This window comes from Xiphophorus maculatus, chromosome 2 (assembly GCF_002775205.1).
Source record: "Xiphophorus maculatus strain JP 163 A chromosome 2, X_maculatus-5.0-male, whole genome shotgun sequence".
In the NCBI taxonomy this organism is placed as follows: Eukaryota; Metazoa; Chordata; class Actinopteri; order Cyprinodontiformes; family Poeciliidae; genus Xiphophorus; species Xiphophorus maculatus.
Genome location: NC_036444.1, coordinates 20,247,178 through 20,264,600, shown reverse-complemented (window position 1 = coordinate 20,264,600; position 17,423 = coordinate 20,247,178). Strand labels below are relative to the sequence as shown.

Below are 17,423 nucleotides of genomic sequence, written 5' to 3'. Positions count from 1 at the left end.
CCTGACTCCGAACTAGATAATTCAACTTTATTTGAATAAGTTCGATTTAAACTAAACTTGATCCTATTGGATCTGCTTATCTTGTGCTTTGAGATGACATTTGCTGTGAACTAGAGCCATGAAAATAACTAAAGCTAACTGAACTGCATTCATGTCCACACTAGACTAGACTATTGTTTAGTAAGGTATTCACTGGTAATTTAATTGAAAGATTAAAACACATTAGTATTTCTCTAATAAATTTTAATGGGAATTTTACTCTTAATATACACTCAGATAGATCTGAGACATTTTCTATTGACCACTAATCCTGGTAGTGTTTATATTGAGCATCTTGTGCAGTTCTTTAATATATACCAATAAAGCAGGAAGTCATTTTATTTAAAATCTCTTAGATTTGAAGAATTCAATTGGCTTGAATCTCATAATAAAAAACTAAAAGTTAAAGAACACCATTTATACAGAAACATAAATTTTTGTAGATGTCAGAAATGAAGGTACACTTTCTTATAAAACAACAACAAAAGGAATTTTCTTCAGTTTACCACGATTGTTGTAAAACTGCCTGCATCTCCTTTATCTGACAAAAGAAAGATGCTAAACACACCGCTCCGTTATGCCACTACCTGTTCGTGGTGTCCTGTCTCCCTTATCTATAGAGCCCTCTCCGTGGGTCAGCCTGATGTACGGTCTCCCACAACTGCAGAAAAGAAGGTTACATACATACATCAAACAAATCTTTATTTATTCTACTGCATATTTCTAATACAACAGAGATTTAGCTACTATCTAGCTAAATCTCTGTTAGACTTAGCTAACAGAGATTTAGCTAAAATCTAAATTTTAGATTTAAAAAATGTAGATTTTTTAATCTAAATTTAAAAATCAACATTTTTTAGTGCCTTCTTTTAATCTAAATTAAAATTTAATTTAATCTAAATTAAAAGAAGGCACTAACTTCTTTAGTGCATATGGCCCAAGTGGAAAGAAAATGATGGTTGTTTTCCAAAGTTTTGTACAATAAAAAGCCTGGAAATGTGTCATGTATTTGAATTTAGCCTCAATGAGTCACTGCTTCTTTCCCTGCTTTGGTAAATTTTGGGTCTGTTCTTTTGGGTCTGTCCCAACCAGCTTTGCACATCTGAAAACTGCAGTTTTTGGCCGTTCTTGTTAGCACATTAGTTCAAGCTCTCCTAGAACAATTAAGTTTTGCAATAGCGTTTGAATTGAACTTAGGCGTATAATTTGACAGGGCCATTTTCAATTCCCTTGTACACAAACATTTCTATTTCAGCTCAGGCTGTATTTTTGAGGTTGTCATCCGGCTGAATAGTGAACACCAGGCAAAATCTAAAGCTTTTTTTGTAGCAGGAATTGTTTTCTCTCCTTGTCTCTGCTGAAGTACGGCAACCCCACAGCATATTGTTGCCGCCATATTCTCCACAGATTTATCCCTAAACTTCCTGGTGTGTTACTTATTGTTAAAAATATTGTTAGTATGCTAGTTCCCCAAATTTCCCATAAAAGGCATGCAACAGTTACATTTAGACACTGAGATAACCAAACTTTCATTTTGCAGTATCAACACAAAGGGGACTGAATACATGCTAAGTGTTAATGGTAACATTTATTGAAAACCATATCATTTTCTTCCTACTTTACAATCATTTTATGTTGTTCTATCGCATAAAATCCCAACAAAATAAATTGAAATTGGAAGTTTAAGAGGATTGCTGTTGTAAAGAAAGCTGAATACTTTTGCAACGAATTGTGACTGAGAGTATAGAGGAGAAATTTGACAACACTGAATAAAATGAAACTGGATGTAATGAATACCATAATATGAGGTTTTGATGCAAATGTTTAAATATGAAATTAACAACAAAACAAAATGGATCAGTGGTAGTAGAGCATGTTACATCTGGCTGTCTGTGGTTGAGCCAAAAGAGCAAAACTGATGCTATTCAGTAGTCAGGCTTTGATAACTAACCGCAGAAGCTGTCAAGTAAACTTAACTGGGATTCCAGCGCTGCTGTCCAACTCAACATTTACAGATGTTCCAAGAAAACGGCAATTAATTAGCATAATTAATGCAGGCATTAACATAAAAACGATGAGAATAAACAACCAAACAAACCTGAAGCATTCGCCAGTGCTGGCTTTGTTATGAATGACTCATTAGCAGACATGCCCGCTCTATTTGTTATTTATGGGAGAGCAACTTCAGCCACATGAGCAACCTACTGCAAGCCACGAACTGGCAGACAGATGAAGACCGTCACAAGCGTTGAATTGAAACATAAATCAAACGACAAGTGTCACGCGTTTTGAAAGAGGGATGTTGACACCGCAGGGAGCCTCAACGGTTTTCCATGTGTCTCTGCTGAGGCTACCGCCAGGCTGTAGGTGGTTTCAATTAAAATACTTCACCCTAAATGTTGTAAAACCTTCCTTCTGAGCTAAGGAAATGCCTGCCGTTAGAGTGTTGTGTCACAGGGAGCACAAAAGCCCGCAGTGTGTCTATCTCCTTCTGATAAAGTGTTTCTGGAACACTTTCGGGCCAAACCCTCCCACTACAATGGACCCGGGGCTCTAACAAGGAGTGTACTGTTGTGTTTGCATGATCAGGCCGGACCACTGCGTCTAATACATCACAGGTGTGGAATATAAAATAGTTAGATAGTTTGGCAGGTGAACAGTTAGAACATTATTGTCAGGGGAGCAAGAGTCTGCGTCGGCCGCAGAGCGTTTGGCCTAAAAGGTTTAGCTTTAATGAAAGTTGCAGAACTGGCAGACACTTTTGCCTTCCTGCTAATGCACCAGAACAACCTTGAGTTCTGACACCGAGCCTCCAGCACAAAATGTAAATAAGGAGGCTGGTTGTTTTCACTCGCACAGTCTGTCAGTCAAGTGTCAAGTCACTCTGCTTTTATCGCTGAAAAACTGGAGCAGTTACAGTAATTTAACTGTCTCAGTGGGACGTCTGCAAGCATTGTAAAAACATAATACACATTCCAGTATGCATAAGCTGAAAGCCCGTCTGCTAGAAATAACATTTATCTGCCGCGTAAGAATGTGTTTGTGGGGAGAATGTAAATGGATGAAGGAATGTGTTGCTTCCCAATTTACAGTGCACACGCTCGACATTCACCTGTAAATCTGCACACCTTTTTTACCCCTCTGTCTAACTTTAAATCAAATAAACTTTTCCTTTTATACGTCAAGTATGATCACCAAAATAATTTCTAACAGCTAAATGCCTGAATAAGGTAATGTTGTGTCATTCTTAAGGTAACTGGTTTGATGAGATGCTCAGTCTTTGTCCATTTGAAAGACCAATTTGAGCTCAAGCTTTAACTTGGTGGTTGATGTCTTAAGATGTTGCTTCAGTATTTCCACATGATGTCAGCTTTTTTATGAAGCGTCTCTCCAGCATCCCGCAACATGATGTCACTACCTTTGTACAGAACATCTTGGATGACGTCGTTCGACCTGCAGGAGTCCTGCTTTTTCCTCCTCATGTAACAATAGTCATTTTAGCCAAACATCTAAATTTTAGTTTCACCATACAAAAAGGACACAACTCCAAAGATTATATTTGCCGCTGACTGCATTTCTAAACTAGAATCGTTCTTTTTTTTTTTTATAAAATGGCTTTTTGTGGCTTTTCAGTCCATGTTGATTCATTTTACTGCAAAATGTTACTTTCTTAAGAGCTTTCGAGAGAATTTTCACAGGGGCTTTTGGTTTTGTACAGAGGATTTGCACGTTTTGTGCTGCAACAGGCTGATCTCTAGCGCAACGAACGTCATGATCCGGAACAACAGATGAACGTCGAACTTTAAGGAATTCGGAAATGGCACCCTAGAACGAACCAGACTTTTGGTGGTCAATAATTCTCCTGATATCATGACTGATTTCCTTTTGCTTTATTTGATAAGAAGAAGCAAAAGGCTTGTGTTGTTCTCTAAAATACAGGTGTGCTTCCAGTTCACTCGGATTTTGTGAATTAGATGCTTTGCATCATCTTTTTTGCCAACTTAAAGGCTTATTTATATTAGTAAATATAAAAGATAATTATAAACTATATAAAAACAAAAGTCTCTCTCTCTCATTATTCTATCTTTTAGCAAATAAAAATAATAATGCCGATCCTAATTTACCTAAAACAAACAAAAAAAATCTTTAGTTTCATCTGCAATAAACTTTGTCCAAGCCAGACCGTAAGAAAAGAAAAAATATTTATTTTTTGCCGTGGTTTCAACCCATTCATTTTATTTTCAAGAGAACTATGTGTTAATTTGCTTCTTGCTCTAATTGGGATTTTTTTAGACATAAAAGTTTTGGCTGCAGACTCCAGCTGTAAACTCCAGCTGGCCTCTGTTTGCTCCCTCTTCTGTTGCCTTTTACTCCCAGATTTCAGACTGCCTTCCTCGCAGCAGGTTGACAGATTATCTTTGGTTCAGAGCCCAAACGGACATTGTCCAAGCCACGATAAACACAGCAGCCATTATTTCTGCTTCCAGTAATCTGCCTACTCTTGAGCTAGATGACGTGAAGAAGATAACAGCGCCGTGGCTCCGACTGAGGCAAATGGAAGGTATCGCTCGCTCCCTTTTCAACAAGCACTGTCCGATAACAAGCCGATGTTGCTGCTTTTGAAGTCGGTGTTGTTCCTGCACGTCACTAAAGGCTGACAGGATGGAAAAAAGTGTGCAGGAAAGGAGACGCTTAATGTCCCAATTAAGATCGCGCAGATTTGATGAGGAGTAGAGAACGGGGGAATTGAAACCATGTGTTAATTTTTTTCCCCCTCCAAACCTCCCCTTCATGTGTTCTCTTCGTCCATGTTTTCCAGTTTTCTCTCTAAGGACACATGAGGACAGATTATTCCTTTGCTCCGTTTGATCTCCTAAGAGATTTATATATAACAAATTCCTTGGCCAGACGAATTGAAAAAAGAAAAGACAAAAAAGGCTGTACATAAATAAGAAAAGAAATTATGCCGACTCTTTCTGTCGTCGTGTAAAAGCTTAGCTTGAGAATTTGTGTTGTTGTTTTTTCTTCATGTTGTCGATTAACCAGTCATCAGGAACAAGCTGTTTTTAGAAGGCACTGGACATGTTTAACAGCAGTTTATTTTAATACTGAACCATCTTGTTTTTCTTTTCATTTTCGGCACGGCTGAAAATCAGCTAAAGAGCAGCTGACAAGAAATTTCAGTAAACCAAACCAATAGTCACTCAGTACACTTGAAATGCTCCATAACCTGCACCAGAAGCAGCAGCTGCGACAGCTCGTACAGACACGCGCGTGTGTGCTGGTGTGTGTGTGTGTGTGTTAATTGCAGGGTTGTGGTGACTGGGGGAAAAGCCCAGGTGTTTGTTTACACTCTCACCACCATAAGTGGGTATAGCTGAGGCCCTCTGCTGGGCTGAGTGACTGATTGAGTCCAGGGGACAGAGCTTTGTGTAGAGAGTCAGCTCGGTGTGCCTACATTTACAGATGTTGCTTGAGTATCACGCTGTCAAACAGAGCCAAACAAGTCATAGACAGAAGCAGCCCACATAGTTTTTTTTTTTTTGTTTTTTTATAGCTGAAGACTCTTGAGAAAAAGGGGGGAATGTAGAAAACAACCCAGTAAACAAAATGACGTCAGATGAAACCCTGTGGACCCATCCTGAGGAGTCTCTTATTGGAGCAACGGAGAGTCTGTCAACTCTTAATCTGGGTTGTAATCTTGCTTTGTTTAAGTAATTCTGTTACCAGCAGTAAATGTAAAGAATTATGACCAACTCAGACTTTATAGTTGCTGGGAAAATGCATTAAATCATAACCCTAAGAAAGAAAAAAAAATCACATGTATAACCTAAGCCTGATTTTTTTTTTTTTCTTGACATCTCATTTCCAAACTCCAGGCAACAATCTGATGATTAATCAGTAATTGCCTCTTTAAGATGGATTTTTAAGGTTCTGGGGGCTTGGCGGGCAAGTTATATTTCCATTCTACCATTTCCAAATGTCGGATGCAAATTACTCACTGAGAGGCTGAATAACAATTGCAAATATATGATAGAGAAAACTCTGAACACAAAAACAGGCAGCACAAAAGTGAGAAAGCTGCAGCTTAGATAAATTGTTCCTGAATCGAGAGAACGCGAGAGACTATATGTAAATTGCATATTCCAATGTGTTATAATGTCTTAGAAAAGGTGAGACAAAGCAGGATAATTTCTTGAGTAACAACATGTTTTCAGTCATTTCATTCAATCACATTTTTTAAAAAGCAAAAAGCTTGTTTTTACCCAAATGGAACACAAACAGAAAACCCAGTTGCCAAACAGCTCCGATCCCATGTGTGTGTCACCACATGAACGTTTTTTTTTTTTGTTTGCTTGTTTTGTTGTTTTTCTACAACAGCCCTAATTCAGAACCTGCAGCAGTGTGGCATTAAAAGCAAAATCAAGTAGAGCTTTTCTAGTAGATCCTTAAATACGATCACAAGCCTTTAAATGGGCATAATTTGAGTTCACATAATGAAAGCCACATGATTGGTGGATAAAACTGACAACTAAAAGTTTAGTCTAGCATGAGTTACCAAAGCTTTGTCTTGAAGGTAATTCTGTCTATTTTGGTTTATAGTGGTTACAACATGGTTTATAGCTAATTATAGAAAACAGCCTTGCATTTTATTTGAACAATTCATTGCTAGGACAAGGTCTGTAATCATTTACTAACTTGATGAAAGAACTATTTCCAAAGATTTCAGAACACACAGCTATAAACTGGTCGGCTTTGCTATTCAGCATGGATGAATTATTTCAAGATATTTATTATGTTTATTAAGTTTCACCATACCTAATGTATCCTCTGCATTTATTACAGTAAAATGCTGCCCTATTTTACTTTTCCTTTCCTCTTACTGCCAAATCAGCATACCCCTAGGATGGTATTTCCTTGTAATTTCCAAATGTAAAGAGAAAAAAAGGCTGTTTAAAGTAGTCCTTTCTTTTTTAACAATTATCCACCCAACATTTGTTTCTAAACTAGGCCATGCAGTATTAGAGTCACGCCTCATTTTGCATGTGCATTTCCAGGATTTAACAATAGCTAAGTTTCAGGCAGTTTCTGCCAAAGCTAAATTAGTTTATATCTAAAAGTTCGGTGATTGAAGCAGTAAGAGTTCAGGCGAGCCGATTCATATCTTCTTACAAGACTCCCACTAAATAATGAGTGGGGGTTTTTTTGGAAAATGTTAAACATTAACTAAATACAGAAAGTAAGAACTCGTGTGACTTCACACATGCACGCAGACTCTTGCAGACATTACAATATATAGGTTATCGTCAGCTGGAGCTGTGTTGTTTGGATCCCAGCGGGTTTTTCTCCGTCTCTTTGAGGCAGACATCAGACGTGTCTTACTGGAATTCTTCTGCAGATTAATAATTGAGTTGCAAATCCAGATCATCTATTCAACAAAAGTTCCCATGTAGCATTTGAAAATCAGTCTCTCTCAGAAGGATGATGCAAAAACTGTCCTACTTGTTTGACACAACAGAAGTAAACACAGCGCTGTTTTACAGCAGAGGCGACTGTATTTGTAGACTAGTGCAGATCTTGGAAGATTTTAGGTGACCAAAACTTTACAGGGCAGAAACTACACAAGGTGCTGTTGATGAAAGACAATAATTCATCTTTTAAGGTTTTATTTGTTTATTTGTAAAAAATCAAGACATTATGTCCCTTATAAAGGATTTTCGGTAACACTTTATTTGAACGGGTGTGCATAAGACTGACATGACACTGTCATAAACATGACATGAAATCTGTTTATGAATGTCTATTACTGTAATAATGAAGTGTCATTTGGTAGGTAATGACAGTTTTAATGCAAACTTACATTAAAAGTGTCAACTGTGCATTATTCAGTCAATAATGACACTTTTAATGCAAAGATTTGTTAAAACTTGTATTAAAAGTCCATTGAAATCGTCAACTTTGCATTAAAAGTGTCTTTATTTACCGAATGACACTTCATGACAACAGTTATAAACATTTATGAAAACTTATTCATGCCATGTCAGTATTGTGCACACCCTGTCAAATAAAGTGTTATTTTCATCTTTTCATTTTCGACTTTTCATCTTCAATGTACAGTAATAAACTGTATTCTGTCATTTAGAAACATGCAGTGTTAATATCTTTCACTATCTTTCATTATGAAACTCCATTTTGTGCCACCTGGCATTCCAGTATCTCATGTTCAAACACAAGTCACAGCAATTAAAAAGTACCTATAAAGCTTGCAATGTGTGTTATTTTTTTTACAGCAAACTGTACTTTAATTGTTCCCTAATATTCACTACTTCTGGATTAAATGTAGTCCTACATCTATTTAGCAAAGAATCAATGTAATTTAAACCAAAACATAGATAGAAAGTCATTATATATAACTAGTCTAGACTTGTCTCATGTGGACCAAAATGTTTGAGCCCTCACATAACCCCCAGTTGTCCTCTGATGTACAGTACAACTATCTACAATTATACCAAAATGACTAAAACTCCCAGATAAACACAGGCCTGGTCCATTATAGCGCTCCCATCCTGAGCCTTCATACTTCTGCATAACCCTGGTCCCATGCTGTCTTCAGCATTAATGCGCTCACAGTTGATGTGCATCTTAGTTATTCAGGTTAATGCATTTGCCTGTGGGGCATATTTCTATTCTGGCTTTTGCTGCGCACACATCTTTTTTCAGGCTGCTGTGCCATTGGTGTTCACTCACACTGGTTTTGTTTGATATAAATGTGGCCACACTGTTGGATAAATCTAATAACCTTATAAACATAAATCAAAACTGCAGTAGCTATTGTCAGACAGACACAGCAGGACCTACTGTAACATTTTTATGGATTAGTACGTTTATTGATATCTTTAACTTGTTCTTTTGTTGTAAAAAAACGTAATGCATTACAGATTGAATATCCACTTTTTCCATCCAAACCAGCATCTGGGATTGGTAAACAAGTTGACTTTGAAAGAGATGAGCTGAAAGGAAATGGAGTTGGAAGATCAGAAAAACCCTGAGGACCATTGAGACACAGGCCTACCAGTAACACGATTCTTCTGGAATACCAGTGGGATATTTTGCAGTCCAACTTAAAGCTTTTGCAGTCCAACTTAAAACTGATCCTATGTGAAAATGTAATTCCCCCCTTTTGTAAAATCATGAATTATCCGATTAACTCTCTTAACTCAGTTTCAAAGCCACACCCAGGTCTGATTATTACCTGACCTGTACAACAGAAATCACTTAAAAAAAAAAAATCTCATTCCCATCCAAAAGTGAGGATAATTCAAAAACAGTTCAGAAAGTCACTGACATCTATCAGTCTGGAAAGGACTACAAAGTCATCCGTCAAACAACGACAACGTGATATAGCGGTGAACCTTTGTGGGATTTGCCGGTCCATCAACAACTCACCTATAACGTCAAAGAATGCCCCAAAACAAAATCTAAAGCACTGCAGGCCTCACTTGCCGTATGTCGCTAAGGTCAATCAACATGATTCAACAATAAGAAAGAGATTGGGTGAACATGACATTCACAGAGAGGTCAAAGAAAAGCTCCACTGACCAAAAGCAACACAGAAACTCATCTCACATTTATCAAATTGATCTTTGACCTTTGAGGAAGACATTCTCCGGACTGGCGAGACAAAAGTGATGTAACAACCTGTTATATCTGGTGTAAAATGGGCACATCATTTCAAAAAACGAACATCAAGCTGACAGTCAAACATGGTGGTAATGTGATGGTCTGGGGCTGTTCACTATGTTAGGACCCGAAAAATTTGCACCAATTGATTGAGCCCTGAATTCTGCTTTCTATCAGAAAATACTGAGGGGAAAATCTCCAGTCATTACTTTGTAATATTAAACTCAATCACATTTGCATTATCCAGTAACATTAATGATCATAAGCAAACCTGCAAGTCCACCTCTGAATGACTCAAAAAGCAAAATTAAGGTTTTGAAGTGTCCTAGTCCAAGTCTGGGCGTCAGTCTGATTGAGGTACTGTGCTATGACCTTGCAAAGGGCCATTCATGCACCAAGATTTTTTTGTAAATACTTTCTCTTGGACCAGCTTGGTTCGGATTGCTTTTGCACTCGTCTGAAATCATTATTTGATTCAACTTTTGTTTGTTTTAGAGATAGGCTAAAACATAAAACATAACTCTGATGAAACCAAAGAAGAAGAATCCCCAATAAAAGCAGAACGCATCACCAAAGCTCAGTCATCGCTGCAACATTTGAGCAGCGCCTGCTCAGATTCTGTATTTGTGGTGCTAGCAGTCTATACAGCAGCATTATCTACTCAAACCAGCATCAGTTTAAATGGCATTGAACTCATAACACTACGATGGGGGTATTAGATTCCTAAAAACAGTATCAGGTAATCAGCTTTATTTTGGGTACCTGCATGTGAGTGATTCATGGTACGGTTTGATGCTGGAGCTGCGGTCCCTTCGAACAGGCCCAGGCTCGATGGTGGGCAGTCCTGTGGCTGAGGTGGTGGTCGTCCATGTGGAAGAAATCCTCCTCAGAAGGCCAGGGTGGAGACTCCGCCTGAGACGCTGCGCACACACACACACACCCCACCACACGCAAGGTAACTTTTACAGACTTAAAAAAAATAAAATCTAAAGGCCACTACTGAACTCTATGAATGAAAATTGGAACATGCAGGGATTAAAAGAGCAGGATGAACATGACTGGAATAGATCTAAAAGGAAAAGTATGAGAAGTTAATGTCTAATATATCAACTAAATGGGACTAGATCATGATGCATAGATGAAATAAATGAAGCTGTAGATAAGCTTGAAAAAATCCCCATTGGACTGATGCTGAAATATGATTCCAAAGCTAAATATCCACAATGTAAAACGGCATTCAAAGAACATAGAAACTGTGGTCAAAGAGGAGCAGGGGTTTATTTACAGACAGCTGTGGCAGGAAAGCTCCTGGAGGTTCATTATTATATAAATTGCCAGTATTGCATTACACATAGATTAATTTCATCATATGGATTGTGCTAGTGAGCTCCTCACTCTCTGTCTCCTTTTTTTTTCATCGCAGTCCTCATCTGCCTCATTCTTCCCTCAGATTCCCAGAGGCGTGTTTGTGTGTGTGTGTGTGCCCTCGTGATGCCTCCATCTGTTTTGGTGCCGCGCTGCAGCAGTTTGGCGCAACAGCACTGAACATGGCTGGCTCTGTGCTTCATCTTCTGCAGGGTGACCTAGTAAAGATCACTCCAGGATTCTGAATGGGTCCATTCACAGCAACCAGAGAACCGAGCCACTGCCTTTGCAGACGTGGTCGTACCCCTGGAACTTTTATGCGTTTTGTCGCCACAAACTTTAATGTATTTCATTAGGATTTTATGTCTATAGTTGTAAAGTGGTAGAAAAATAGTACATGGCATTAATTTAGTTTGAACAAACCCAAAATGGAAAAGTGTGGCCTAGATTTTATTTGAGCCCGTTAATTTAATACCCCTAAGGAACACACCAGACAGGTCAGGGATGAAGTCGACGAGAGGCTTAAAGCGGCTTTTAGCTATAAAAACAACATTCCAAAGCTGAGCATCTCACAGAACATTGCTCGATACATCATTTGAAAATAAAAAAGGCACATCACTAATGCGAATGTCCCAAGATATGGCTGTCCACAAGGAGAGCTTAAACCAGAGCAGGACGGAGGAAACCCGCTGTAGCTCTGGAGGAGCTTTAGTTTCAGCGGGTTTTCTCTGCTGACAGGGAAACTTTTAGTGCACAAAGCTAAAGGTCAGATTTGTGAAGGGCACCAAGAAGAAACCTGTGACTGAAAGAAAGCAATATGAAGTCCTGTTTACAGCTTGTCACATCGGAAACAAACCACACATGCACATTATGATGTTCAGGTCGGATGGGACCAAAATTTGACTTTTTGGCCTTCGTGCAAAATGTCGTATGCGGCAGAAACACTCCACATCACCCTAAACACAACATATCCATGGTGAAACATGGCGGGGGTAGGATTTATGCTGTGGGGAAGCTTTTAGAACGGCCCAGTCAGGACTCAGAGACGAAACTGCTGATCTCACATGATCTTTCGCAATCTGAAGTTCAGCTAGAAGAACGGGTACAAATTTCAGTGTATAAGTGTGTGAAGCTGGCAGAGTCTTGATCTATCTCCAAAAACTGTATTCTGTAAATCATCCATTTACAGAATTAAAGCTACATATCTTCCTCCTCTTTACAATCTGCTTTACTTTGTCCCTATGAAATGCATGCAAAGTTTTGTTTGCAATATAATAAGTTGCAGAAACTTTGTTTTTATCTGCTTATTTGAACGAGAGACCAGCCTAAATATATTTAATCAAAAGTTTTTTAAAAGGCATGATGGGCAGATGTTCCTGATGACTCTGTAGTTTATATTGAATGCACCAAGACATAATCCAAAAACACACACACATACCGAGCACTGATGCAGACAAAAATGGCCAACAGGAAAAAGTGCAGCAAAACCAGTCAGTGCAATCTGATGGCTGCTGATGTTTGGTTGATAAACTCATCTCTGCAACTGTTCAAGTAAAAAGTAACACATTTTAAAATCTCTTACAGATATTCTTATGTACAGTATCTTTCGGGGGCTTTGTTTTTTTTAGTTTTTAAATACTCCACATGCTTTTACTCTTTAGTTATTCTGTAGCAGAGAAAAAGAAAAAAATAATTTGGAACTAAGTTAGTGTAAAAGCCATTATTAGCTTGTGCCACAAATGGACGTCAAACCAGTTAAAGGAAAACAGCATTTTTCCAAATTCTGTTCCCTCCTCACGTCATTGTTTTTCTCCCCAAGCTGTTAATGCTGGACATTTATGAGTGGGAATGTCGAAATTACTGCAAGTTTTCATGTCATTCCAGGTGCAGTTCAACTCTGACGCTTTCACACAATCCCGAGGACACAAAATGACATTTGCCAAAACCGGACGGGCTCGACGCGAAGCCCGCAGGCCGGCCTCGAAGACGAGGCATCTTTCGCCAGATAAGGAGCCAGATGCATAATAGCAGTGGGAGTCAGGTTCTGTTGACACATACCCATCCCTCTTCAGAAGCTTCTGAGAAATGCATCCAGCTGCGTGTTGCCTCCCTTACACAACTCCCTCTCACATACGCTCATTCAGACACACTGTCTGGCTCGGCACATCTGTCATGTTGACACAGCTGCGGCTATGAAAGGGAGAACGCTGCTCCGAGCAATAGACGCGCTCTATTTTTTTCTCTGCCTAACTGTTTAAGAAATACGTTCTTTCATTTGATGTCGGAGGAAAAACCACTTTCCAGTTGAGAGTTGGACTAAAAGATTAACACATGTGAGGAGTGTAGCACGGTATGTTTGACCTAAATGAGGTGGACTGCATCACCATCTACGGATTAGTTCGAGTGTTTCCAAATGAAACCTTTTTGAGTGCTCTTGATTAACAGTCTTGACCTTTCAACAGTTTGATAAATTATGTTTTCTTTCAGCGTGGCTACGGGGGGGGGGGGGGGGGGGGGGGACCGCTGTTCTTCTCAGTAAAGTCTAACATGAGGATAATTAATTTTCACAGATTCTCCCACCTTGTGTATCGACGTCTTCTCCCCTTTCTCGGGTCCCTCTTCTGAGTCAGAACAGGTGTAGGCATCGCAGGGGATGAGCAGGGGGGCGGGGCGCGGCCGGTGAAGCGGCTGGAAGGTGAGCTGGGTGGTTAGGAGGCTGCTGACGGCTCGCAGCGACGTGCAGGTGTGGGACGGCAGAGAGGGGTCGGCCAGGAGGTCTGTGATCAGTCCGTGGGCCTCTCCCATCACCGCTATGTCCACCATCACAGTCGTGCCGGAGGACTACACGTTGACAAGGAGACAGAAGCGAGAAATAAACATCACGATGCAGCAGGTAGTTAAAGCAGGCGTTGGTCGCATGCAGCTGCAGCGAGGAAGGCAACCTGAGGAGGAGGTGCATAAACTGTGTCACCAGTTCCCCAAATGTGGTTAACTGTGACATGGACAAACCTTTGATGTTATTCCTACAGAAGCGAATCTGAAGTGTGTGACTTTCTCATCTATAGAGATGAGAGAGTAGAGTGGTAGTCCTCACACACCGAGGTCAGTGCTATTTTACCAAACCAGGACAGTTAAAACCATAAAAAAGTAGAATAACCTTATGCAGATAATCATGTAAAAATGAAACAGCCTGTATGCATTTCTCACATAGTTGAGCATGTGTATGTTATTATCGGTGTGATAATACTGAAAAACCTATGCACTAAAAATAAACAATAAAACTGAGACAATAAAGCAATGCATTTTTTGTGAGGAATGAATTAGAAAACCCCTACGTTTTCCACACTCAAATGTTTACAAGTGGAAGACATAAAAACAAAATACTAACAAAATGTCAAGGTCTGGTTGTCCAAGCGGTTTCACCTTGAAAGCAGCAGACAGAAACACACTAAAATAAGTTTCCAGAGAGATTAGAATTTCTTCACAGGACCTAAAGGAGGCTGGTCTTCAGTAAAAACACATGCCAACAAGCCCAGAAAGAGACTCTAAAGGTTTCATTGGAAGTGTGCAAACAGGAAAACTCTCTTCTTTACAAAAAACATAATGATCAGACCAAAGTTCAACAGAGAGACCGTTGACATTAACTGGACTTCTGCAAGAAGTCATTTAAGACACAGTCATAAATGGTTAACACAGAGGATCAGTAAACAATGATCACTTAATAGTACAAGGGAACATTGAAAATCCACAAAAATAGTAATTTGTTGTACATCCAGACATATACTGATATCGACTGGTATGAAAATGTAATTGTAATAGGATAAATTTCTATCCCTAAGCTGCCATGCTAAACTAACAACATATCTCTTTAAGTTAATCGAAGATTTCAATAAGAAATTTGAAAAAAGAAATTGTCCTCTTTCAGTTCTTTCCCTCAAATAAATGGACGATATCCATTTATCACCTTTTCAGGTCTGTTTATGGCTGGACAAACAACATGTTTACAATCATAACTAATCGCAGTTTCAATTGGAAACAGGTCAGCTGTTGTTGGGAGGTTCCTACCACTTCAAGTTTTCAGCTTACAAACACATGAGCAGAAGCATGTGTAAGATGCAGGGGAAAAAAACAAAATGGCACAAAAATACGGCCAATAAACAAAGAATTACCATTTAAAACTGAAACTGCCAAATTAAAGCGAATGCGTTTAACCGTTTATCATCCTACAGAGGCTGTAAAGATTTGTAAACCGTTTAATCGCTTCTGCATCACATTAGGCTACATACTGTACATGCATATGCTTACATTCACGTAGACACAGAGACGGCATTTTATAGAAACATTATTTTATACCCGCACTTTAGCTCACAGAAGCAACAAAAAAGGAGCGGAGCGGTAATTAACAGGAGTGGATGGTGACGTGCTAGTAGCCTGTTATATATGTTTACAGCATCAGTCTGAAACATGTTCAGCACAGCTGAGCAGTCCCCGATACTTAACGAACGGACTCATTAACAACCTCTCAGCTTTAACCTGACCCCAATGAAAAGCAACAACCATCAGCAGCGTCTCTCCACCCTCGCCGCCCAGTTTGAGCTACCTCTGCTTCAGCAGGCTGAAGGGAAAATCCACAACTAATTTGTGTCAATTGACCACAAGTAAAAGCAAGGAGGCCTTCAGCTAATTTATCTGAACAGACCACATGTTCCCCATTCACCCTCAAAGAATGTTATCAGATTTTTCTCTCCATACATCCTATTGATTTTCACAACAGCCATCAGACACCCAGAGTTATTCTGTTTTCACTGGCAACGAAACAAGCAGCTGACCTGCGTATCAATTTCAATGACGTTCACATGTGGGAACGGAAAACGTTTTCCATTTTCCCAGAATATTATCAGATGAGAAAGTTTAACAATTGGTAAATATTTTACCCAATGGTCAGAAAAATAAAAAAAGCAAACAAAAAAATAAACAGTTTTCACTGCATGCAGGATTTATATTGAAGCACCGGACCAAAACAACTGATATCTAAATTTCAGAAAGATTCCTGGCACAGACAGAAGATTTTTATTCTAATTAGCTAATAAATTAACTTTCTCTGATTCTCCTTCTCTGTCCCTGTCTTCTGCACTGCTGCATGATTTCAGGACAAAATGCAACCAAATAATTTTGAGCCAAGTCTAACTTTCAAAAATAACACGATAATCAAAAATGATTTTTAAAACAGATATGTGGGCTTAATGAAAAGTGTGCTTAATACTTCCTTAAATGTTGTGGTTTTCAAATGTAGTTTTAATCTAACAAACCAGCCTCATCAGCAGGTCCACATAAATGACAGAATATGACTGTATATAGCACATTTAAATACAATCCACTCTAACAAAAGTGCTGAAAATAACACCTAAAACCATTGTAAAAAGGCAACACAAGCAAAAAAAACCTCAATCATTCAAAAACAAAAAAAGGGAAAAATATAACATCTATTACTAAGTAAGTACATGTAAACATTTATGGCAAGCCGGATTTGTTTGATACATATGCACTAAAGAATAGACAAGAATGTTGATTTAGTAACTCCAGCCACAGCAGCCATGCCAATCCTTTAAATAAAGTCTAAAATGTTAACTTCATTATCATGTTGTGTTTGCCTAAAAATAGTAAATCCAGTGTGATGTCACATCTACGTACATGGATGAAGTGGAACAAAATATTGCAGCTAGGCCTTTAAGTCGGCTGCTCAAGGTTAAAATGTAGTTACAATGTTCTTAGCAGTCGATGCAATTGACCAGCCATGAGATTTAAAAGCCTAACGATGGTCCACTTCTTTTTATGGCTGGACAAACAACATGTTTACAATCATAACTAATCGCAGTTATAGTCAAGCCCAATATTATTTTAACCTTGAGCCGATTTAGATTTGGAGTAATCTTTTGATTTTACCAATATGTTTTCTCTGACTGAAGATATTGTTACCATACCAGCGAAAACATGCAAAAACCTTTTCAGCAAGTACACAAACTGTTTTGTTTCTATTATGCCAATACTGTTCATTATCTATTTTGCAAAGTATAAATATTTTTCTAACGTCACATTCTTTTAAAATGCAAACAAACATATTCACTTTTACGAAAGTTACACCCCTTTGGGTGGTGCCATTTCCTTTTATACACAAACTACTTGCAGGAAAGACAACTATCCATCCATCCAGGCATAATCTGATAGGTAATTTTGACTAAATAACTGTATCTGCAAAATGACGAAATTTCTGGAAGAAGTGCCATAATGCTAATAACCACAAAATATAATAAAGATCTGAGCCTCAATTCAGGCAGCAA

The 17,423-nt window shown here is 38.7% G+C and overlaps 1 protein-coding gene across 3 annotated transcripts in view; it reads right to left on the bottom strand.

Annotated features, from left to right (window-relative positions):
• pde3a (phosphodiesterase 3A) overlaps positions 1–17,423 on the bottom strand; it is an 87,000-nt gene that overhangs the window by 15,005 nt on the left and 54,572 nt on the right. For all 3 annotated transcript variants that reach the window (XM_014473683.2, XM_023352627.1, XM_023352635.1), the window contains 3 exons: positions 13,666–13,926; positions 10,483–10,640; positions 627–700 (listed from right to left, as the gene is read on the bottom strand). In XM_014473683.2, coding sequence (XP_014329169.1) covers positions 627–700; positions 10,483–10,640; positions 13,666–13,926 — 493 coding nt within the window. The remainder of the gene's footprint in view (positions 1–626; positions 701–10,482; positions 10,641–13,665; positions 13,927–17,423) is intronic.